At 35.6% G+C, this 24,730-nt stretch overlaps 1 protein-coding gene across 2 annotated transcripts; it reads left to right on the forward strand.

The window, feature by feature from the left end:
- Positions 1-930: 930 nt before the first annotated feature.
- On the forward strand, positions 931-24,730 carry LOC135208785 (protein CREBRF homolog). Of its 2 annotated transcripts, XM_064241307.1 has the most exons (10): positions 931-1,116; positions 6,268-6,321; positions 8,392-8,422; positions 15,658-16,744; positions 17,593-17,697; positions 17,974-18,178; positions 19,038-19,128; positions 19,330-19,415; positions 20,230-20,480; positions 21,422-24,730. In XM_064241307.1, exons 2-10 carry the CDS (start codon positions 6,296-6,298, stop codon positions 21,586-21,588), a joined length of 2,049 nt encoding a protein of 682 aa, XP_064097377.1. In that variant the 5' UTR covers positions 931-1,116; positions 6,268-6,295; the 3' UTR covers positions 21,589-24,730. The 2 variants fall into 2 exon arrangements, with proteins under 2 accessions (XP_064097377.1, XP_064097378.1); XM_064241308.1 differs by lacking the exon at positions 8,392-8,422.

The following is a 24,730-nucleotide window of genomic DNA, read 5'->3' on the forward strand; positions in this document are numbered from 1 at the left end:
ATAAAGGATCTTACAAAAACACCTGCAGCTAACGGATCTAATCCCTCCTCTCTTTCAATGAGCATTGAATAATATGTATTCGTCTTTGTTAAGTGTTCTTTTACATTGATCACTAACAATATTTTCGTTTTACTTCATTGTTTCTGTTTCATAAATAAAATTTCTCTTTGATAATCTCTTGTTGACGATATGCGCCACACAGCGCCAGAAAAACCACGTAGGTATTTGATTTTGTTGACAATGTCCTGATCCAACAACTTCTCCCGCAGCTGTTTACCAGAAGCGAACCTTTTCTGAGAAATCGTGGTTTTGCTGGATACTGGGTACCAGTTGTTGCAAAATGTGTTTTCACATGCTGCCTCTGCCACTTGCTCGGACCATTCTCGCACCACGGCTGACGCAATCCAAAAACATTGCCAAATGTCTACCTTGTGACGTGTAACAGAGGCCTCTCTGATGCTGCAGTCTTTCACGCGGATAAATAGGAGAGGTTTATTTCTACTTTTCCGTAGGAGTTCATTCGATTCTAAGCCTTGTTTCTTGTCATGACAGTGTTTGTTGTGGAAGTTTGGCATAACAGCCTGCGAGCTGCATTTATTCGTTCGTTCGATGGCATTCGAGGTAAGATGTTAAATGGTGATATTTATTGTAGTTATTTCGTGGCTTTGAAATAGCGTATAACATTGGTTTCTTATAATTATTATATTTTATTCGACAAATATTCTCTGAGAATTATCCTATCTCAAGTGAAATCGTAAAAAATAATATAAAATGTGAAGAAAGATTCGGCAGCACTGACGTAAACACAGCACACCCCCTTCTAACTGGCTTGTGATTGGTTCCTGATATGTAGCTGCAGAGCTGACCAATCATAGCTCCATGTTGCGTTGACGTCACTTCTCCCTTGTCACATGAAGAGTTAAAGAGTTTAGTAGTGAAAGAGAAATCTTAGAGCGAGGTGGTAGTGTGCTCATGTTCTGATTAGTGCCTGTCTGTGGCAAGTGAATCAGTGTCATTAGCATTGTATCTTTTGTGAGTTGATATCAAGGCACTTGCGAGTGATTATTTACAATAAAGTGCTCGGAATTAAACGATAAATCTTCAAACTATTAAAAGGTGAGATGGCGCAGTATTGGTGTGTTACATTGCGGTCGAACTCTGAGCCCTGGCGTGTGATCCATCACTGCCAGCCGTAGGATGTTTTGTATACATTTGCATTAAGTAACGTTATGTAATTGAACTCTATTAATATAGATGCATGTTTACTTCTAGAGATAATATAAATTCATTCCAGTCACAATTAGAATGTTGTCGTTTGATTTTGAGATCACTGCAGTTACACCCTCTTGTGAATCTTGCATTCGTTTCCAGGAAATTGGACCCTCCGTTGTCTTCTAGCCAGCTCATAACAATAGGAAATGATTAGCGTGTCAAGCAAGGGTTAAGTAAAGGCGTGTCTCCTTAAAGTAAATAGTTTCCTTCTTTTAGGAATGATATGGTTAAGGAAGAATGTTGGATAGCCTGCAGCGGAGACAAGCTCAATAAGCTTCGTTCGAAGGAGATCGATTGGTTTTATCTTGAATTTACTAGGTTGTGACAAATTATATATGTACTTAACGTTTCCTATAATAGAGAAAGTGTCGTCAAAAAGTAGGACCTTGATCTCGTTATTAGCTTTCAATTTAGGTATTTGTTGAATACGTGAAATATAACGATACGATAAAGTAATACAAACTTTGTCGTAATTTGTTCTCGGTCCAAGCGTAGTTTCTTTGCCAACATGGATGCAACCTGGGTGCCCTTTGTTCAAAATATTGAATTTAATGACTGAAACTTGAACAAATACATTATGGAGAATTTCAGCAGCACCGACATTGCCATCTTTACGGGTAGAATATCACTGAATGATCTGTTAGTTTTAGAAACTTGGCAACTTTGGCTCACCTATTACTAAGCTAGCTTAGTGAAAGTAGGGATTTGGAACAACTTTATCAACCCCCCCCCCCCCCCCCGGCCGACTCGCATTGACTTTATGAGGCTGTCCAAGGTGATGAAGACGTCTGTAGTGGTTAGAGAGATATCATATTCACAGCGTTTAGTCAGTGTCATCCTAGTTCCAATCCAACATGGGTAGGGGTGCTTATCACAAATCACCTTTGGGTGTAATCTTTTTCCAATAAAAAGTGAGTTAGCTAGATGTTAAATTGTCATTAGTAAGTCTTATATAAGTCTTATATATGATTGAGCAATATACACAGCTTACACTTGAAATTACAAAAGGACAGAAGAAAAGGAGTCAGCAGTTTCGTGAAATCATATTATATTTAGAAAGGTCTCCAAGACTACAAGATCACCTTAGCCCCGCTACTCATTCATGGCTGTAGGTCAGCTGAAGGGGTGATAGGTCAGATTGAAATATGGATGGACCTTTCAAATGTCATCGCAGTTGTTTACCGCACACGCACAAACAACTGAAACCTTTTTTTTATATAGTAAAACGGAAGCGAGGGCTCATGGCTTCATAGTCGTGTATGCTAGTCGTATGCATGGTTTTTTTTTTCTTTTTTTTTTAATTGTATGCCCACGAACAAATGTGCTATACATATATTGACACGAAGTGATGATTATGCATATTTTAATTCGTATATTTGTATAAATAGTAATTGTATTTGTGTATATGTGATTACGTGCAAGCTAAACTGAGCTGGATGTAGTTAGGATCTCTAGTGGCACAATATATCCAAGTGATATCCCACACGGGGTGTTAGGGAGAGAGAATGTGATTTAATATATTCTTACATATGTTGTTATTGTGTAACACTTTCTTATCTCTGGCAAAGTTTGAAATGGCAGTGATCTGGAATGAAAGAGGATATCCTTCTTTGGCTGTGATATTTGTTTTTCCACTGTTGAGTACGAGTTAGATGTTATCTTAGGATAAGACACCTGCATTAGTTGTGTGTGTGTGTGTTTTATCATTAGCATTTTACTACATATATAATAGTGAGAGCCACTTATATGTTAAAGTTCTTTTATTGTTCAATTTATTCTCAGTGTTTCGTTGGCATATTAGTGTTTGTGCACAAAATGTTCAATGGATAATCGTTTCATTTCATGCCACCAATACATGTTGCACCCAAGCATGAGAAACATAATTATATAGTAAAATATGCGCATCTGTGTGACCTAATATGAATTGGCTTTAATTATGACAGATGTATTTTCGTGTTTTGTGAAGCTCTATTGAGGCCAAGCGACTAATGCGGAAGGAGGCTGGGCAAGGCCGTTGTACTCTTTGATTAGCACATTTTTATCATCATTGTTATTGTTAGCATTAATATTTTATGATGTTGCCCACCCTCTTATGGAACAGGGAAAGCTAGTCAGTAACTCATAGCAAGATTCAAGTTGAAATCCATTACTTTGACGGGATGTTTGATTCCTTCCGTTGTCATTTGTTGTGACTTCCTTGTTGGTAGGAAACTAGGCGAGTTATCCATCATGTTTAAGTAGATTTTATGTCGCGCTCCAGAAGTCATAAATGAGTGAGTCGTTTCCCCATGGTCTGACAGCAGTTCGATCCAAATTCTCACTTTCTGTATCATGAGCCCAAGCTCACTTTCAGACAAAGCCAGGTAGTAAATAAGTGAGCAGCTGTATAAGGCTCTGTGTTTATGCTACAACACGGTTCAGTATTTGTGTGGCGATTTACAATCAAGAGGTGGATCTATCAAACTTCCTAATTAACCCTTAATCCGTTTGATTTGAATCTTTTAAGACTAACACACAATATCACTCATGTAACACGAACATTGCTGGAATGCTGATTAAAGTTGACCCCTCACGTCTTAGGCTTCGGTGGGTCTGTTCACCTGGTTGCCATTAGGTATCGTAGAGGTTGAGCTCTAGAGGGTTTCAAGGGCATAAAGTCCAAGTGTGTGACTATTCTGCCACCATTTTCAAAAGCCCCCTACACCCCCCACACAGACACACACCCTACTCCTCAGCTTGGTTTCTTTCATTTTGAAACTTGAAGATTTTGAAGTGGCGGGAAATGTGTTTATTGGGAGGTTGCCACTTTATTGATGTCCAAGGGACCCCAAGATATTGATTCCTGTTGGTTGACGTGGAAACATTAATTAGAAGACCGAAGATTTTTCCTTTTAATCTTTTTAAACAGTTATTTTTTCCCCTTGAAATTACAAGACATTTCGAAGCCTTTGATGAATTTATTGAGTAACTTCTTGGAAATAGGCTTTGCTTTTTTTTCCCCTGATGTTGAAAATTGCAATGCCACTTGATTGGCTGCTTTTCATGTGTCATCACGACCCAAAACGTTTTCGTTGTCCGTCCCTTCTTGTGTATTCATAACCGAGGCTTATAAGTATATTGTATATTCACAGCAATCGGTACTTCCTTCTTGTTCAGCTCTTCTAACATAATAGTTTGTGCCCTTCGCTCTAAAAGTCAGTTTAGCCCCTTGGCGAAACTTAATTTGGTACGGCTAAACCCAAGGCTTTTTTTCACTGAGAGGCCGTCTCACGCAGCTTAGTTTGGTAGCTTTGTTTTGTGGCTTATTTACACATTTTTTTAATGGTTACGAACGAATTAAGAGTATTACAACAATGTTTTACTGATTCGACTGGAAATGTAGTTCTTTCTACACCTGAGGACTGTAATATCGAGAATTTCAATTCCCGTGAACGTCGTCAACTTTTTGTTATCTCGCATATTTCTCTGATTTTTATTTCATTCCCAATTTTTTTTGTTTTTTAGTAGAAGATTTTTATATACCGTAACATACTTGTTAACCTTATATTTAAGCCTTTCATATTTACATTTTCAAGTTCGGCTTCTTAGTAGTCCTACGTGTAATTGTAGTCATTGTATTTTGAAAAGTTCAATATTCTTTTATAGGTACTATTTCTTTCTGGGCTTTCATAATTACTTTTTGTAATTTGAGAGTTGAAGTTCTGTACTTGAGTTTCCTTCATAGCTTTGTTTTATTTGATTTTATTTCATTTTTTAAAAATAAACTAGGCTTATCATGGTATTTACTGTATAATACAGTCTACAGAAAATGCAGGTTTCGTTACATCTACTTAGTTTTCTTGGTAAAAGCAGTTCCGGGCTGCTCCTAGCCACAAAAGGATGCCAGACCTGATAAGTGGTGAAATCAGCAGCTTATGAGTCGGACTTTCAGCAGACCCAAGATTTTTTGTGGACCAGTTGGAATAGTGCCACGATTCGTGTTTGCTGATGACACTGTCCTCAGTGATTCCAAATATTCGACAGTATGTCTTCTTCTACTCAAGTTTTGTTGTTTTATATTTCACACAACTTTAACATACCGTGTAAGACGAAATGGGGTTTTTCCGTTTTCTATATTAATAACTTTCTCAAGAACTTCAAGCACACTTTTTAGAGCTTGTTTTCCTGCTTGGTTGTAAGCAGCAGCCCAGAGTCTCTTTCTCTTCCTGAAAATAAAAATGTTCAAAGTGGGGTTTAATATTTCTCCAGGTGTGGTATATAAAATTTTAACCATCTTTGAAAGTTTCTTGTTGGTCTTCTTCCATAAACTGTATTTCAAGGAGGGGTTGGGGGCGAATGGGGCTTTGGCTAGCAACTGCATTTGTTTGCTGTACCTGTGTGCTGTTCCCTCGGTATGTCATCAGCATCACCATCTCTACTCTGTTCATTGGATACGAATGTTTCACCTCTCAGGAAGGAGGATGCTTTCCTTTGCCTTATTTCTTTTTTATTGCTATTAATATTTTAAGTATTTACTGATGTTTAGTCTCTATTTTAGTCTCTATGTTTGCATATATCATATGTTCAGGGTAATTTGACTCACTTTCTTTGTGGCCAATTTTGATGTTACTCGAGTCTAATTCTTTGGGAGTTTGGGTTTTTATAGTGGCTTGTTCACCGGTATTCTTTACATATGAATAATTATAATAAAAAACGGGTTATCTGTTGGCATAAATAAATTAAACTATATATGTATATATCATATATATATATATATATATATATATATATATATATTTATATTTATTATTATATCTTATATATATATACACACACATATATATAAATATATATACACTGTTCGCTTTCTTCATATTTCTAACGGAGGTTATGTTCAGTTTAAAACTTGCTTTTCAAGCTAGTTGACTTCTAGTCAAGTTAGTTTGCTTATTTTGAGTTATGGTATAGACGTCCTTCACTGAATCCGTTGTAAAAGCAGCCTTTCTTCTTTTTCAGGAATTTGGTGGAGTGCTAATTCTTGGGTATGAATCCAAATCCCCCACTACAATGGTAAGTTCAACAAAAGCTGAATCTGTTGCTTTATATTGATTTTTATTTTTATTTTATGTAGACATTCAAACCAACACACGTAGTTTTATACTTGTCTCTTTGTTTTTGTCAATAATATGACCGTCTCCAATCATTGCAACATGTGATACCAAATTTAGGAATTCACTGAGGATGGCAAACATTATAGGAAGTGTTTTTTAATACTATTATTGTTAACGCATATCTGGTAACATAGAGTGACCGTGAGAGACTTTTTTTTTCCCCTTCCTGATTTTACTCGGTTCAGGGCCGGTCAAAATAGAAGTTCCTGTATTTTTAGTGACTTTAATTCCCAGTTGGCTTGACTGTGCAACAGTCTTTGAAAAAAAAAATAATAGTTACTGTCCCGTTAGTTTGTTCACCTTGGCTCTTCCTTTTAAAAATGCGAAGGGAGTAATATGTTTGTGAATGGGAAAATGGGAAAGTGTTCAAAGACAGTTTTCTTTTTCTTAATCTGATCTGTATGAAGGGGGATCAAACTGTGCTCGCCCAGAGGTTATCAAATTGCTCACTCAAGGGAGAGTCGCGCAGGAATTGTGAACCTCTTGCTTTTCCAGAAAGATCTTTGAAGTATACCAGAAGATCATGATGCCATTACGTAATGTTATGTTTGAGTGGATGGTACGAACATTGAACACGACTGTTTTATACACGTAAACATTTGCTCACACAAATTCCCGATGTTAGTCCTATGCTGGTGACTGTTTCACGAGAGAGAAGTCTTGCTTGTTTTCTCTCGGCTGAAACTGAATGCTTTTATTTTCCTCTTATGTTTTTATGTTAATCTTATAAATTCATTCCATTTGTTTACTTATGTCAATTATATATATTTACGCGGAACAGGAGTCAGTCCGTGTTTCGGAGGACGTCATAACATTGCAAACAAACTGCATGCATGCATCGAGTTGCCTCCTTTAGCTTGGGAAATCGTGTACGTGGCGTGACCTTGAAGCGAGGAAGTCCTATTGATTCACGGGGTCGTGGAGTTCACGCTCTGGGTTGTTATTGTTCACGTTGTTGGTGTTGTTTTTGTGGGAGGGGACTCAGTTGCTTGGTGTGAAAAGTGCTTTATTGAAGATAGTACTAAAGTTGAAGATATTACGCGTGGGAAGCGTCTCATGACTTGCCATCATATTTGCAATGACATGCATTTAATATATATTTGTAGGTCGATATGGTTTTTTTTTTTACTTTTTAATTGCTATTTTTAGGGTATTGATTTATTTACTTGATTTTCCTTGTTGAAGAGTCTTAAAAAATCTTTTCGTTGCCACCGTGAGGGAAAGATGGTCTGTGTCTCCTTTTTACCATACGGGATCGACAGTTTAGTTAAAGATGTTGGTTGCTTCACGAGCAAGATGTGGACTATTATTTATTTTTCCCGCCAGTCATGCATTGGATGAAGATGAGTCGTTGGTTTGTCTCCCACTTATTGATCAGTTAATGTTCATTCGCCGTGTGTCACTTCCTCCCGGATTATAGACGATGATATACTTTTGACTGCTTCGGTAAACACCGCTGGTATTAAATGGTTTCTTTTTTCATTTATACATGTATTCGTGTTTTGATATGTATGTAGGAGGAGGGAGTGTGACAGGTGTTATGCCCACGTTGTTTGTTATGGGCATTTGCAATGGACCCACAAAATTGTGCCTCATTTTCAGTTGAATTCTCTGGTGGCAAAAAGCGGAAAGCTTCCTGTTTTCCCAGTTGGTAAAGATGGTGAAACTTTTGAGGCTCGTGTGGGGGAGTTTTTTTTTTTTTCTTTCTTTTTTATGCCAAACCCTCTGGCGCATCGCATACTTTACTTGAGGGTATGTTTGTTAATAATTATGGAAAGTATATCGTACGATTGAAGATACTTCAAGGACGGATTTTCTTCATAATCAATTGCATAATAAAAGCGAGCTGTTTAGGCTAGTATTTTATTTTATAAGTAGTAGAATTTTCAGTAGATTTATGGCTTTTATGTTTACAACAAATTTTATTTCTTTTACCACTTTATATTTTTTTTTTTTCTTTTCTCACTAGGTGTGCTGTCCTAGGAGAGCCTGTCCGACAGGTTTGTGAATTTGTTTTTGTCTCAAAAATAAACTGATGATGTATAACGAGACTCATGAGTGTCTTTAAAAAAAAAAAATAATGGTTACGACTGCATTGCAGAATGAAATGGAGTGGTCTGTGTTGTTTATTCAGTAACTGCTGAAATATGCCTGCATATCGTAACAAAAAAATCGTGGAGAACGAAACTATTTGTTCCATTGGTACTTCTAGGCTGTTTATTGTAAGGGGTTTCAATTGATTCATTCGAGTAAACGAATTGCAGCTGTTTTTGATGATAATATCCTGCCGGGTTGGTGGCTTAGGCTCTCTCATTCATCCTAAACCAGTCAGTCACCACACCCATGGCGAAGCGTGTTGTGGTCTTTTCGTTGACCAAAAGTATCCATAAGTATCCATTCGCACCGACTGATTCTTCTCCAGTTTAAAAAGAAACAATATAATTAACTGGTGCAGTGTCTCGGAGAACGTATTATTTTTTTCCGTCTATCATCTTGTTATTTACCTGATAACTGATGCTGTTTGTATTCAACTTCTGTTGATTGTCTTGTAGTGAATGGCGCAATTATTTCTTATCAGATGTTGTGACATGAGAGTTTCATTTTTCAAGTAAACTCGGTACGCAGAGGCAAGGAAGGATCAGCCGATGTAAAGCACCTGATTTGAAAGAATTTTAAATAACTTTTTTTTTTTTTACACGATAAAATTTCCACTTGTATTTGTATGTGCATGAAATCGTGAAGTTGGTTTCTTCTGTGGCCGAATTGGAAACATCTAAACCCAAAAATGCTTTGTACCCTGACATTACATTATACCTAGGAGCATTAGAATCTGACTTATCGCATGTACCCTATTCAAGGCTAAATTCCTTTCTGAAATATTCGTCTCTCCAAAACCAATCTTGTACAGCCCGGAAATGTGGTCAGTAGGCTACCTGAACACCGAACCAGTGTGTAGCCCGATCCTTCTTGTCGGGTTATTTTAGCAGAGGAAGAAAACACGATACGATGCCTGTTCGTAGCCTAACATGATCGTGTCGATAAATCTCTCTGGCCGCTCCTGGTGTCGAGGAGGCTTTTAGGGGGATGTACCGTAGGCCATGTTATGCAACACAAACCCTCCCAGGCACCGGCCCAGGATGGTCCCACCCTCCACGTGATGGGCTTGGCACGTGATATAATGCTGCTCTTTGCTCTCGTATAGCTTCTAGGGAGCAGACTCTCTCTCTCTCTCTCTCTCTCTCTCTCTCTCTCTCTCTCTCTCTCTCTCGTTTTCCAATGTAACGAAGTATGCTGGGTATTAGTGAGCATTACTAGGACAAGTTTATTAAGAGTACAGTTGCTTAGACCAACGTACCCTCAAACTTAGACATATTTAAGTGAGGGAAGATGACACTTGGCTAGAGAAGACAATTGTGAACGCAGACTTTATTGTGCTGACGTATCGTCTTTGCTCACACGAAATTTTCGGATGAATATTGCGTTTTATCATGTGTTTATGCAAACTGTATAGAATTGACGGGGCCATAATTGTATTCAATTCTTTTGTTTACGATGGAAGCCCCTGTGCTTTTGTTACGATAAGCCGAAGGCAAAAACGACTGAAGTATTTAATGGATTACTGTATGTATACTAATTTCACCTGTGCATTACTGCATGTTAAAAAATGACTCAAATTACAGTCCAGCGAGAGGCATCCTAACTGATAGTGGTACCCCCCACCCTACCCCCACCCTCTAGGAACCCCCGTTCTCCGCCAACGCCCTCCAGCCCTCCCTGCCAGTGCTCTTCAAGGTCACATTTTAGCCACGTGGAGTCATCTTTTCCTACTTGTTGTTCTGCCTCGATCGTGCTGTTGTTGCTTTGGGTGTTGTTTCCCACCCTGCGCTCTTTACTTCTTGCTTTGATCACCGACAGAAGGATCCACGAATCCGTTCTGAATGAATATGGGTCTCTCTCTCTCTCTCTCCTGCTCTCTTCTCTCTCTCCTCTCTCATCGCTCTACTCTCTCTCTCTCTCTCTCTCTCTCCCCCGATAACACACAGTGTCACCATACATATAATTCACTCCGGAAACGTTCAATCAAAATCCTCAAGTTCTAATGCTGATATTCGTTATAGTTAGCTATCTGTTGTATCCTGTTGAGCGAAACGTTTATCGTACTTAATTAAGTCAAGTAAGGTAACTATCATTGTCATGAAATTTGTAGCCCCAGTTTAAATACATAAAACTATGTACAGTTCTTTCATCTATGTACAGTTCTTTCATACATTAGCAATATTTGTTGCTATTTTATGCCAAGGACTCATTTCCACTGGTAAGCACTGGCATGAAATTACACCATTCGCTTGTTTGGTTTTCAGGTTTAAATGCATTAATGAGTTTTAGGTGAATTTCATGAAGTCATTGTTAACTTGGATGTGTTTAGTATAGCCTATGTATGTATGTGTAATATATATATATTATATATATATATATATATATATATATAGAGAGAGAGAGAGAGAGAGAGAGAGAGAGAGAGAGAGAGAGAGAGAGATGTATATAAATATTTTAGAGTGGCAACAAAGTACAAAACATTGCCGAGTTATTATCCATTTTACTGTACAGTAAAAGTTTATTGCCATAGATTGACTTGATTTTTTTTATTTAGATTTCGTATCTAGAGAGTTTCTTTCTCTTTTTTTTTTTATTATAAGACCATTGTGCCAAAGATGTCTTGAGAGTAATGCACTATAACAACTAACAGTCGTATGTATATTACATTTTAATCATATCATGCTAAATAATTTCAAGTAAAAATGCATTAATTGTGAAATCCATATAAAGTGCACAGTGAATCAAGATTTCCTGTCGCAATGTAGTTAGCAATAGAAGGTTTGAAAGGAAAGTAAGTGAAATACGCTCTGGAGATTTGGAAGGTAACAGGGACAATCGCATCAGGAATTACTTCATTAATACATGTTTGGTGATGAAATAAACCCCAGGCTTATGTTTTAGTTCAAGAGCAGGTTTCCTGTAAGCTACATTCGGTGAACCTTGGGAGTGGGTATATCAGCTGAACAGGAATTTGGCTTATAATATTAAAACATTTAGCAAAAACCCTAAAAGACATTCAAGGACACAGCAAGTCAGCAGTCTATAAAATCATGGAATGATAACAAAAAGAGTTACCATAATATGTACGAAATCAATTGCAATACCCAAAACAACCTGAGCGCCCCAGTGGCGTGGTCGGTTTGGTCTTGGTCTGCCCCTAGGTGGCAGCGATTTCAAATCTTGGGCATTCCATTGAGGGGTCAGAGATGTGTATTTCCGGTGACAGAAGTTCACTCTCAGCATGGTTCGGAAGTCACGTAAAGCCGTTAGTCCCGTTGCTGAATAATCGCTGGTTCCGTGCAATGTAAAAACACCATAGAAACAAACAGACAAACAAACCCAAAACAACCCGTAATAAAATTAGGAGGAAAAAGTTCCTCTTAGTTTTTATTTTCTGCAACAGACATGAATTTCAGATGTGCATTCTGGCAGTGAACTGTAATTTTTGATAATGTATAATAATAATAATTATCACTGGCAACCTTTGTCAAACTGTTTCTTGGAGTTATGGAGTATTAATATTTACAATTTACATGTTCAGTCCTGAAGAGGGAGGTGTGCGAAAAGTTTTCCTATGAGATTTAGTACCAGACTTACTACAGAGATTGGAGAATATGCAGATCATAACTTTCATTCATTCCAAATGATTGTTGAGTCTCTCTCTCTCTCTCTCTCTCTCTCTCTCTCTCTCTCTCTCTCTCTCGCTCTCTCTCTCCTCATCTCTTCTCTCTCTCTCTCTCTCTCTCTCTCTCTCTCATTTAGATTATAGTGGGTGTAGCATTATTTGTCATGCTAAACTCTATTGCACTTACAGCCATCTTCCAAATAATTATGATTTTATTTGTGTGATTTTTTGAAAATTTTATTTGTCCATTTACAATTTAGTCCCTAGAAAAGTCTTATTTCATACCTTGGTTTTAAATGTTAACACTGCATCCTTTATATTGTTTTAGTATAGATTTATATAGGTAAATTTCACCTCCTCTGCGCGTTGATCATCATTGTCATGATCAGTTGGCCTTTTGTCTGGCAACATAGGAGGAGCTTTAATACATTTGCCTTGCCCCCACTCCCATGCGAGTTACTCATGAGACTGGATTATCTCAGTAGTTTACAAGAAATTTTGTTTGATACAGTTGGTGTAGTTAATAGCAAAATATGTACTCTGCAGGGGCTATCTTTGGTGTAGTTAATAGCAGAATACGTACGTGATCATGGTCATTGGTAGTTGGGGGATAGGTAGTGTCTCAGTCATTTGGATTTGTTAAACAATATGTATTTGTTTTAAAGGTTTAAAGTGTAAATTCAAACGTATTGTATGAAAAAGTTGTATATCGCGGCTGGAATCCAGTGAAAAACATATAAATAGATCATCTAATTAAAAATTGTAAATTAACATGCAAAAATTGGCCCTTAGTGTCATCTGCAAAATTGCATGCAACACATCTGAGATTGATTATGTCAGAATTTGTATTCACAGCAATTCAGAGTTTGTGAATGACTGATTTTTTCAAATTTGCTAAGTTGTAACATTAAAGGTAAATTTCAACACACATTACAGCCATTTTCCCTACTTCACTTCCTTCTGTATGCACAGCTGAATGGAAAATAGTGTGAATTAAAAAGTGTAAACTTAAGCAAACATGGAAATATATAGGAAAATATATATACTGATTGAATTTCGTGCATGATCCCTTTTTGTTTCATTGTTTAACATTTCATTGTCTAATGTGTGTGACTGTGTGAAAGTTCACACAGTCAATTGAAGCATGAAATAAATTAAAGAAATCATCCTACTGAAAGGTTTACATTTAAGTGCTGTATAAATAAAGTTTACATTAAATGGCTCGTGAATACAAGAAAGTAATCCATATACAAGAAGTAGCTATTTCTTGTAGGGGCAGCAAAATGTTCATATCACCTAATAGAGCTATATAGAACTATGTTAGGCTGAGCTTAGTGAGAGGAACAGGCAGTACAATACATACTACGTGCAGACAAAATATGTGAATAGAGTTAAAAATTCATGGCAGAAGATATGGTTATTAAAAGGATTTTGAAAATACAGTAATGCTTAATATAAACAAGTCTACGTCATGGTGGATAGATGAAATACGTATAGCATGATACTAATCTAAATTGACTCTCAGATTGTCTTAGTCTGTGGTAAATGTGTATTAAAGCCAGATTTTGCTTTGATTGTTGACTGATCTTTGAAATCAAACTGTTGATAAGAGAGGAGTGTATCAGACTCAATTTCCAGCATATCATCAGATGAAAATGCATCTTCTTTATAGTAATCGTTTGCTATTCATCCTACCCAATTTCCAGTTGTTTACATACCCAGATTCTATTTATTATCAGTGGCTAATAGCACTACATGCCACGGTTTCTGGGTATCTAGAGCATAGCCTTGACCTTTGTTCTTGTAGTTCTCTCTCTCTCTCTCTCTCTCTCTCTCTCTCTCTCTCTCTCTCTCTCTCTCTCTCTCTCTCTCTCTCTCTCTCTCTCTCACCAAAGATGACTAGAGAGCCTGAACATGTATGGCTTAGAAACACGACGATTGGGGCATAACAAAAGGAGACTGTAACCTATTTATATTAAATGAAAACCAGACGAAATAATGGATGGAAACTAGAACTGAAGAGATACAACACATCCCAGTGTGGGAACTTCGTTACATACAAGATATGGGACACATGGAATACACTGCCACCAGAAGTTGTAAACAGCAACAGTGTGGAAGAGTTTAAAAGAAAGCTAGACGAAGTCATTAGGACACTGTGAATGAACAGTAAAGCCTGCTCCAAGAGATAAGTGAGCACATGATGTCTCCTCAGATGGACTATTAAGTCTTTTAGACATCCTAATCCTTGTAACTCAATAAACAAACAAACAAGCAAGCAAGCAAGCAAAGATTTAGTTGAAGCAAGGAAAATGATAAGTTTCAGGACAAGTGATGCATAAAAATTGCATTGATAATACAGATTCTTGTTCTCTTTGCTAAATGAATCTTGCTCAAATAATATTTTTAATAAATGAGTCACAAGTAAAATTCTGCTAAGGATGAAAGTTAAGGTTCATTCAAACTCTTCAAGTGCAAGACAGTTCCACTTTCCCAATATATCTGGGTGTGTACCAAGACTTCACACAATACACAGACTTTGGGCAAACAGCCCCTTGAGTACATGCTGAAAAGTAGGGTAAGGTCTCAATTCACTTTTATTTTTTTTAATTGTTCTGGCATCATACACAAAGTTGATGCTGTTAAATGCTTTTGTAACAGATAACAGACAGTTTTTTAATGCTCCAACAGTTGTAGGAATGCAGAGAACCATAGGTACATTGTACCTAACCTTGAGACCATCTTATCACAGCTCTTTTTGTGGAGGAACTGCCTCTAGTTTGGGATGGAATACATACTGTAAAATATGTTATATGTTGGCATGTAAAAAAAATTCACCAAATATATTTGTATTTATAAAAACTATTTTAAATTTTGAAAGAACATATGACCAGAAAAATGACATATAGTTTTCACAAGGTACACAATTTATATAATGTCAAAGTTACAAGAGTAACTTCTCAGAATTAAGGTTTTTTTTCTTCTTTTTTTATTCAATTACATTATTTTTTTGCAAGTAACATTACAAAAGTGTCCAGTGGGACTAATTGCTTTGAAAATTAAATTGCTCATTGATTCTTCTTCATTAACTCATGAAGTATATTTCAGTTTATGACTCATTCTATATAAATAAATTGCATCTATTTGATATTACGTAGTCACTGCAAAATAGTAGCATTTATTTGGAGTAATGGTTAACGTTTATTGTTCACCTAAATGTCATGATTTTAAATCTTTTTAACAAAGTGCTTTAAATAGTTATTTTGTGTTTTTTTCTTCTAATTTTTTAAATGTGCAAAAGTCACTAACAAATTGCATCTACCTAATGCTTTGGTTAACCAAGAAAAGTTATAGTTTGTGTGATGATGGCTCTAGCTCATAGTTTTTAATTTTTTAAATGAGATGTTGAACTGAGCATTTTGTATAAATCCCATGGAAATTTAATATTATTACAGATGTAAGAAAATGCTTCTCAGTTATTATAACTAATATTGTATTTTTTTCTTTTTTCAGAGTGACTATCTGTTTGATTGGTGTGATAACGGAATGGGAGTTGACACACCCATGACTGGGGGTGTCCCCATCCCTCGAGGTCCTGGAAACAGAGCTCCTCAACACACAAATCCTTTTTCAGGCCTCTCTTCAATGGCTCTTCATATGGAGGAGCACAGCTCACTCCCCAACCAACTTTCAAGTAACAGTTTAGGCCCTTATTGGGAGAATAACACAGGTATGACTGTCCCCACAAATAATGACAACAGCAGTCTCTCTCCAGCTGGGCCAAACTCTCCTTCCCTTTGGACACAGTCAATGGATTTGGACTTGGATATCAAGTTAGAACCACTTGATGATCTTCTTGGAGTTGATGACCTTCTTCCAAATCATTCTATTGGTTTGAATTCAACTGATGAGAACAACATTCTTGATGATGTTAACTTAGATGACCTTCTAATTCCAGAAAAGTTTTCTAGTACTGGAATGGAACAACCCAATTCCCCAATGACGATGATGACTGTTCACCCAGATGAAGTTATGTGCAACAGAGGGTATTCAACACCCACTGGTTCTGGATATATCTGCCCAACAACTATGACACAACCAGTAAAGCCAGAAAGCTCCTCTTTGTATTCTCTCTTAGCTTCATCATTCCCTCCCCAGGGAGGAGGGTGGAGGGATCCACTCCTAACATCGTCATCTCTGCCTGGACAACAAGCCAACAACCAGTTAGGCAGTATTGAGGAATGCCCAGGCTCAAACCAACATCAAAATATTTCTCAGCCACAACATTCTCAGGCATCTGGTTCTACATCAGCATTGCAAGAGCTATTGCTGCGTTCTCCCACCCCGTTGTCTCCCCACAGTGTAGCATCACCACAAGGAGTACCATCTCCCCAAGAACCACCAATGGGACAGTCAGTACCAAGACCAACTTCTCTTACTGCTGCTAATCCCTTACTCTCTGCCAGGCTTTCATCTTCAGCACCAACTCGCAATTTTTCCTTTGAGCAAGCATGGCAGCGTAGAGAACCACGACAGCACTTGCTGTCAACTGGATCTCTGGCAGAGGAGTATGGTGGATCAGCATCATCACTAAGTACAGGTTTGTATTTTGAATTTTAGTAATGATAAAGGTTGATATAACATGCTTTTCCTTTTGCGGTAATGATAAAGGTTGATACTATAATAAACGGTTATTCTTTGGCAAAACATGTAATCTTTTTCAATTTATTATTAGTTTGATAATCTGTTAAATTTACTAGATGATTATTCATGATTTTAACAAATTTGATTTTTTTTTTAACTTTCCCATTGTAGATTCCATAGATTTAAGACTAGAATAGGGTAATGAGGTAAGATAAAGCTGAACTTTTACAAGGGTTCATTACTGATCATGATTATGTTATAAAGTAGTAGTCAGTATAGCATATATACAAAGAATTGAAATAGTAATTATTTTACCTTGTTAGAATATTTGTGTTGGAGCAGATATAACAGGTTCATTAGAATTCCATTTACTTTAAGAAAACAGCAAGTTTCATTTTGTGTGTTGTTATTTAGGATCCATATTTGAGCCAGGGGCAGTTTAAAGTTGAATGTGGTGACCTGGATTGCATAAGGTTGGCAGTTACTGGAAATTGAGTTTAGCTGTAAAAATTGGAAACCTCATTTGTCTGTCCTTTAACACTGAAAATGGACTAAGGGCCAAATAGCTATTCAAGCTTCGTTTTCTGTGGGTATATGTCTTGAGTGAATTTGGACTGTTATTTTCTTCTGCGCCTCTCTCGTCTTGATGTAGCAGTCATCATGTTGTTTAGTATCATTTTTATTAGTTAGATATGATTTATCTAGTTACATTGTCAAAGTGCAAAGTAGTATAACTTTATTATTCACTGTTGTTTTATGAAAGCAATGATTTCCATTTATCAAATGCCTTTGTTGTCTTTCTAGTTGGTGGTATCCTTTCCCCTGCTGCCCATGACTTATCCATTGATGAAGGCATTGATTCAGAGGATGAATCTGATAACGAACATTATGACTCTGAGTCTGATAATGGCAAGTATCGTGAGATTAGCTGCTCTTTTCCTTCATCATACCTCATGGAAAGCTATTTAACAGTACTCAGACTTTAGAAGTGTACAAAATTAAAATTTTCGGATTTTGTGTAATTGATATGTATTATATTGAAAAGCAGTAGTATACTACAAGATATTTATATCCAGATCTTTAAAAGTTGCATTTCATAAATGAAGGATAAACTGTATCTCTGTGACAGGTAAATTTTATCATTGGTGCTTGCCATTTTTTGAGCTATGGATGTCTCTTCAACAGATTCTGTTGTTAGTGAAGACACTGGGAGTGTATCTGGTTCCCTTGGGAAGAAGGAAAGGTATTTTTGGCAGTATAATGTACAAGCAAAGGGACCAAAAGGCCATCGTGTCAGCATTAACCAGCAGGAGAAAGACCCTCACAATCTCCCATCGGTTATGGACCCAGTGTTTTCGCCTTTGTGTTCTATACAGGGCATTAAACACAGGTAAGAATCTTCTTGTTAAAGGATCATAGTTACAGTGGTATGTTTGTGAGGACTCGGGAGTTCAATTAATTTAATTAAACTTTAAAATTGTGCAGTTTTCAGTCTTTTTGCAGGAAGCTTATGAATTATTTGCAACTTCAATCAGAAAGTCCATCCAATTTAAGATAACAACACATAGATAGTTTGACAAGACCACTAAAAACATATAGATAGCTTAACAAGACCAATGAGCCACATATCTGGATTATGATGGTCTCACCCATAGACTTTGTTCTCTAATATCTAAAGTAGGAGAAAATTAAAGAATGATAAATAAGTTGTAAGAGGCAAAGGGAATTTGAATAATAAGAAGCAAAATGGAGTACATTTGTGGACTTAAGGAGCACTAGAAACATTGAACCTCTGGTACTGTCCAAAAAATAGGTCACACAAGGAATGCAGCAGAGTACAGCTACAGGACTGCTTGTTTATAGACTTGTATTGTTATGATTTTGTTAATGAAACCACTGAGTCATTTGTAGACTCATAAATATTTTCAGATTGATTTGTTCTTAAATGAAAGGTGAAAATCAGAGGAAGATACAGTTAAAGAAGTGGAACAGTTTGGTTGGTAGAAACCAAAGGGAATATACGAAAGAAAAAGTCATTAAGCAATGTAGGTACACTATCAAGAACCTTTATTATCATCAAGAATGTGTCACACAAGGATAGTAAATGGTACTTCCCCTAGTGTTAAAAAATACGTACACAGGCATTTCAGTTGAAAGTGGGAATTTAGTTTTTCAAAACAGTTGTAAGTAATTATGTTAAATTGAATAGTGTTTGGGTTCTGGCATTGTACCCATTTAATTTCTTTCAGCGGGAAGGCCAGGAGAGGAGACGGTAATGATCTTACACCAAACCCTCGCAAGCTGGTGAGCATTGGTAGAGAATTGGAGAAACTTAATAAGGTAAGCACTTTAATCACCATTGAAGTTTATGAAGTACTACTTTGTAAAATTGTGATTCATCATCTTTGTTTGTTTTAAAAACTGCTGATGCACAATTTTATAGATAATCCACAATGTTAACCTGTAAATATAGAAGAATTCATTGTGTTGAAATGGAATTTTGATCCAAGTTTTTTTAAGTAATTTTTTTTTCCTTCTCAGACTATTAATGACATGACACCTGTATCGGAGCTGCCTTTCAATGTGAGACCAAAGTCTCGCAAGGAGAAAAATAAATTGGCTTCCAGGTAAGCAGTTTCTTAACATTTATTCCATATACAGTATTGCATCATGGCAATCAGTGTATGATTAGAATAATTTTATTGGTAATTTGTATTGGTCATTGGGCTGAAACAGTGTACTCTGGGCAGGCTACTCAAGAATTTGAGTTGTCTTGGATGAACAGTTCCCCTGAAAGGAGATGTAACTTTATTTTAAACTTACAGTCAGTTTGGGACACAATAAAATTTCAGCAAATATTTCTTGACATCAGCAAGATCTCGCCCAAGAAGCAGTATGGACATCCACTTTAGGTTTAAAGTTAATGATAGTAAAGATCTCATCTCACGAGCTGCGACTTCTAATTGACATACTTCACCTTCTAGTAAATAATTAGTATCGTGACCCATGAAGAATTGTATTTCTTATGACTGATCTCAGTTTTTTCTGTGAAAAAGAAAATGAATGAATGACAAGCAGTGGTATAGTTACCATCTGTGAAGCAAACTTCTGGAGAACAATGAAGAATGCAAGTATTATGAAACAAATTTGTTTTTCTGACAGACAAAAGACTGGGGGAACCAAGAAATCTTCTAGACTTACATATACAGATTATAGTGAATGGGGCTTATGATTAATATAATGTGGTTCATGGGAGACTTTCAATATCAAACCATATGGCTCTGAATATGTTTTGGAAGTGCAACTGTTTTATAGAGAAGAAATAATGTTACAAAGTTGTAGAATTTTTTTGAGGATGTAACTGATTCATAAACTAAATATTTTTATTATTGTTATTTTGTGAGGCTGAGAAATCATTGCCTTTTTATGTCAAATTTTCAGAGCCTGTCGTTTAAAGAAAAAAGCTCAGCATGAAGCCAACAAGATTAAATTGTATGGTTTAGAGCAAGAGCATAAAGGTTTACTGACGTTGATTGAAGAGGCACGTTCATTCCTTCTGAAGAAAGTTGAAGGTGGAGCAGCTGGTACACAAGTCAGTTCCTTGCATCTCCAAGTTGCGCACGATTCTTCTTCTCCGGGTCAGCAGGCACAAATGACGCAGACTTTGGAGAAACTTGTGAGAATGAAGAATAGTAAGTTATATGCATTTTATTGAGCAGGCAATTAGATTTTATTGGGTGAGGTGAAAATATGATTCAAAACTCATCTGTAGTTATGCATATTCTGTTCTGGCTAGCTGCAGTTTTAATGAACAGTTAAGCAATTAGATTTTAGTGGGTGAGGGGAAAATATGATTCAAAACTCATCTGTAGTTATGCACATTCTGTTCTGGCTAACCACATATGAACATAGAAATAATTGTATCGTTTACTGTAAATTTCTCTTCGTGATAGACTGTTGGTTGCATTTTCTTCATGAAACCAAGTTTAGCATCTTTGAAAATTAAGTATACATAATTATATAGTCAGAATGTTGAGCTGAAGTTAGCTGAAAACAGGAATAAGTAGTACGTATTAGAAAGAAGACAAAAAAAATTGTAAATTCCTTGTGGTACAACTTGAAAAAGTATGACGAATCTCCTTTTTACTGTATATTAGCTTTGGCAAATATAACAAAAAGTAAGAAAAAACCAGGAAAAATAGGCAAATAATGTCATGATTATGTAATATTGACTGATTTAATGATAATTATCTTTGAACAGTCTGTGTTTGCATAGTGGGTAGAGTTAGAATATACTCAACACTTCAGAAGCCTTCCTAAAGTTACCCAGCATCAAAATATTGATAATTAAATTTTTGTCTCAAGGAATGAAGTTTACGTGACTTCAAACTTAACAGGATCTGAAAGGGTTAATAATAGATATTAGAATAAATAAGAAAGGGTTAATAGTAGATATTAGAATAAATAAGAAAGGGTTAATAATAGATATTAGAATATTTATTTCACTTTTGTATAAGTAGTGTAAAAACCAGAATATTCATCAACCGATGCACAGCACTTTGAGTTACAATTTAAGGGAACGTACATTTTGTGTATATAATATTGAATATTGAATATATTATGTTTTTTGCAGGACAAAGAATTGCTGGCCATACTACAGAGTTTGTCAACAAAGTGATAGAAAATTGTCAAAATGGTAACTTCACTGGAGGGTTGGAAGAAGTAACTAGGACATTTAACAATACTAACCTCATTACCAGTCCAACATCAAGTCTTAGTGGGGGTTTCTCTCCACATTGAAGGCATTCACCTGCGGAGAAACACGTCTGTTGAGTTACAGATCAAGGTGCTGTTTGAAATGACATCTCTTTGCATCTGCATTCAACAAGTAGCAGAAGAAAAGATGTGATCATTTTCCTATAAACTTGAAAGTTTATATTTTATCATATTTATCCATGACCCTTCTTAGTTCAGGTGAATCTATCATAAGCTACCATTTGTATGGTCTTCAATGCAATTCATAAACATAGTTTTATTTAGTTGTAGGACATGAAGTAAATAATACTTTATTCATTTAAGATAATGCATGAAGAATCGGCACCAAGTTAAAGTTTCTAAAATTTGGTTTGAAATTCTCTTTGGTAGAAATGGTGGATCAGGCTCAAGGGGGGTTGGTATAACTGTACCTCTTACAGAGATTGTTAAGTTAGGATTAGTATGATTCATGAGAGAAGGTAGGGTTAGCTAAATTCTGTTTATGCTTTCCCATTAAAGATGTAGGCTGTGACTGTCAGAGATGTGTTTGAATAGCCACAAAATGTGGATGTTGTTATATTTTTAGAATGAATCTTGGAATGTGGAGGTCAGTACAGTTAATAATCATTATCTAGCATGTAGTTTTCATAGCTGTGTGTGCATGCCTTCTCATGCACTGAGTGTTTGCATATATAATGTACGTATACTTGTGTGTCACATTTTTATGTTGAGATATATATAGCACTTGAATCTCAGTATATGCCCACCATTTTATATTACGTTTTGTGTCAAGTATATACTTCTTGGAAACGTTAAACTTTCGATGACTTAAAGATTGTGTATGTGACATTTTATTTTAGGTTACTTAATTGGTATGAGGACAGAATTGACTGTGCCACATGAACCAAAAAGTTAATTGTAAAGTCAACCTCAAGTTTTTCTTACGCCTTGAAGAAAACTATGTTTAATGAAAATACAAACTCCCATCTACTAGAGTTGCCTATATATTTATAAACTTGCTTTGAGGTTTATAAAGAACCTTTTAAAGTAAAGTTGAAGCAAGAGTTTTGAATATATGTTTTTGATTACACATTTATGCTTTTCCATATTTTGCAAGCGAACATGTTTTGTTGGTAGAATAATTTATTGCAATTACATTTGGTAAGGCCTGGCAAGTGTGTTAGGTTTAGAATCTGTTCTTTTGCTGTTTATCACAAAGTATAACTTTTTGAGTGACCATGTTTATGTTACTGGTTCGAGATACAGCGTTAGGATAGGAAATTGGTGTCAGTATATTTTCCATATACTACATCAGTTGCATTTTAGTATGAAATCATTAGTTTTGAATATGTAAATATATTGAACAGAGATGAAATGCAATTTTCATGGTGTAGATGGTTTGACAACGGGATTATTTCTAATTTCCCTAATTTGTGGGATTTCTAACTCTTGAAGGAGGTCTATGTAAGTTGCATGGATAGTTGAAGTTTAGTAATTTGCAGAATTTGGAGGTTCAATAGCTGACATGCTCTCGTAAATACAACAAAATAAAACTTGGAAAAGAGCTTTACTTGTGGAACAAAATTTTTATTTTTATGTACTATTAGTAATTACAGTTGCCAAATTTTATCTTTGTACCCAAAGTATATTGAAAAGAAAGAAGTAATTTCAGCATAACAAAAGAGTATATTGAATGAATTTGGTGTTGTAGCCAATGAGCTTAAAGTTTAGTCAGTATAGGAGAAATAAAAATGTTGTTACTTCTCATTATTTAAGTTATTTATGCTTATTTTTTCACATCTTTTATGAATTAGTTAATAAAGGCATAACTGTGATTCAAGTGTTAATACATACAGTATTAGTACAGATATATATATATATATAAATTTTGTATGTGTACATCCAACATATATGTTCCAGATTTTTACATTCTCTTCATCAGACCAGTTGCAAATTCATGTTAATTTAATCATAATTTGGAAAATAGCTGATATGCAATAAAAGTGTTAAAGTGGAATAAATTCATCCATTCGTATGTGAAGATATTTTATAATATTATGCACTGTATGCACATTTCATGTACGTACTAATATGAGAAAAAAAAATTATGATGTTCTAGTCAGTTATCTGTATCACAATACTACGTCTAATATGCAAAAATATTTTGAGGATACAAACTTCAATGATAGGTGGTAGTATCTTGAAAAATTAATAATTGGTTGCCTTATTTAATTTGATTTTAATGGTTTGCCAAGTTGGTTATGGTGAAGGGTCAAAGTCTTATAGTACACCACAGCTTAACATCTGAAATTGTGTATGTTAATACCTTGTGTTAGGATGGCTTAATTTACTTTTAGGGTCATAGGCTTGAGGTCACATTACTCTTGACTTATTCATAGGCAATACAAAATTAAATAATAACAAAATTTAGGAATCATAATTAGCTGACTTTTGTAGAAACTAAGTTACATGCCAATATTTGTACAGTACAGTAGTTTTTGTGCTTTTTTTATGAATGCAGTACGATTTTGTGATTTTGTTATATTTTATCATTATTTTACTGTAATTGAATATATCAATATGAGATAATTTCTGGTTTAACCACTAAAAGGAAAGCTATTTGTCTTTTTTTACAGTTTTTTTTCTATATATGATAACTTACAAATGGCTTGTTGTTGCAGCTTTGTTATACTGTTATCATTAAAAGCTACATTTATTATTTCTATTTTCCTTCTTTTTCATAACTGTTTGGAAGGTGATCTGTAGCATTCCTTTTGGTTGATAATTATATTGTAAGTAATCCTAAGGATAAAAAGTAGGCTTAATTCCTGTTGAACTGAAAAAAAGTTCTGTACATGTATGTGTGTGTTAGTTCTGGCATTGCCATTTTTCCCCAAATATACGATTTGTTTTATATTTTTGTATACTGATTTATAGGAATACATATTTTAAAAAACAAACTCTGTTCTACTTTGAAAAACATCTGGAAGAAACTGTTCACAGCATGCGTTACTGAAGTTGTAAATAAATAACTATATGGCAAAAACTCATTATTAGTAACAGTAACATAGCTTCCATTTGCAATATTAGAGTCTTCTGTGTTGTGATAATAATGTTGCTGATATCTTTTGATAGAATATATAAATGTAGACTTTCAAAAATATAGCGTGAACATTCAACTGGAAAA

Source organism: Macrobrachium nipponense, chromosome 35 (assembly GCF_015104395.2).
Source record: "Macrobrachium nipponense isolate FS-2020 chromosome 35, ASM1510439v2, whole genome shotgun sequence".
In the NCBI taxonomy this organism is placed as follows: Eukaryota; Metazoa; Arthropoda; class Malacostraca; order Decapoda; family Palaemonidae; genus Macrobrachium; species Macrobrachium nipponense.

Coding starts and splice junctions, on each gene's coding strand:
- LOC135208785 (XM_064241307.1), top strand. CDS start 6,296: ATGAATCCAAATCCCCCACTACAATG. Junction 19,129..19,329: donor AATTGGAGAAACTTAATAAG/GTAAGCACTTTA, acceptor TTTCCTTCTCAG/ACTATTAATGACATGACACC. Junction 20,481..21,421: donor ACTTGTGAGAATGAAGAATA/GTAAGTTATATG, acceptor TGTTTTTTGCAG/GACAAAGAATTGCTGGCCAT.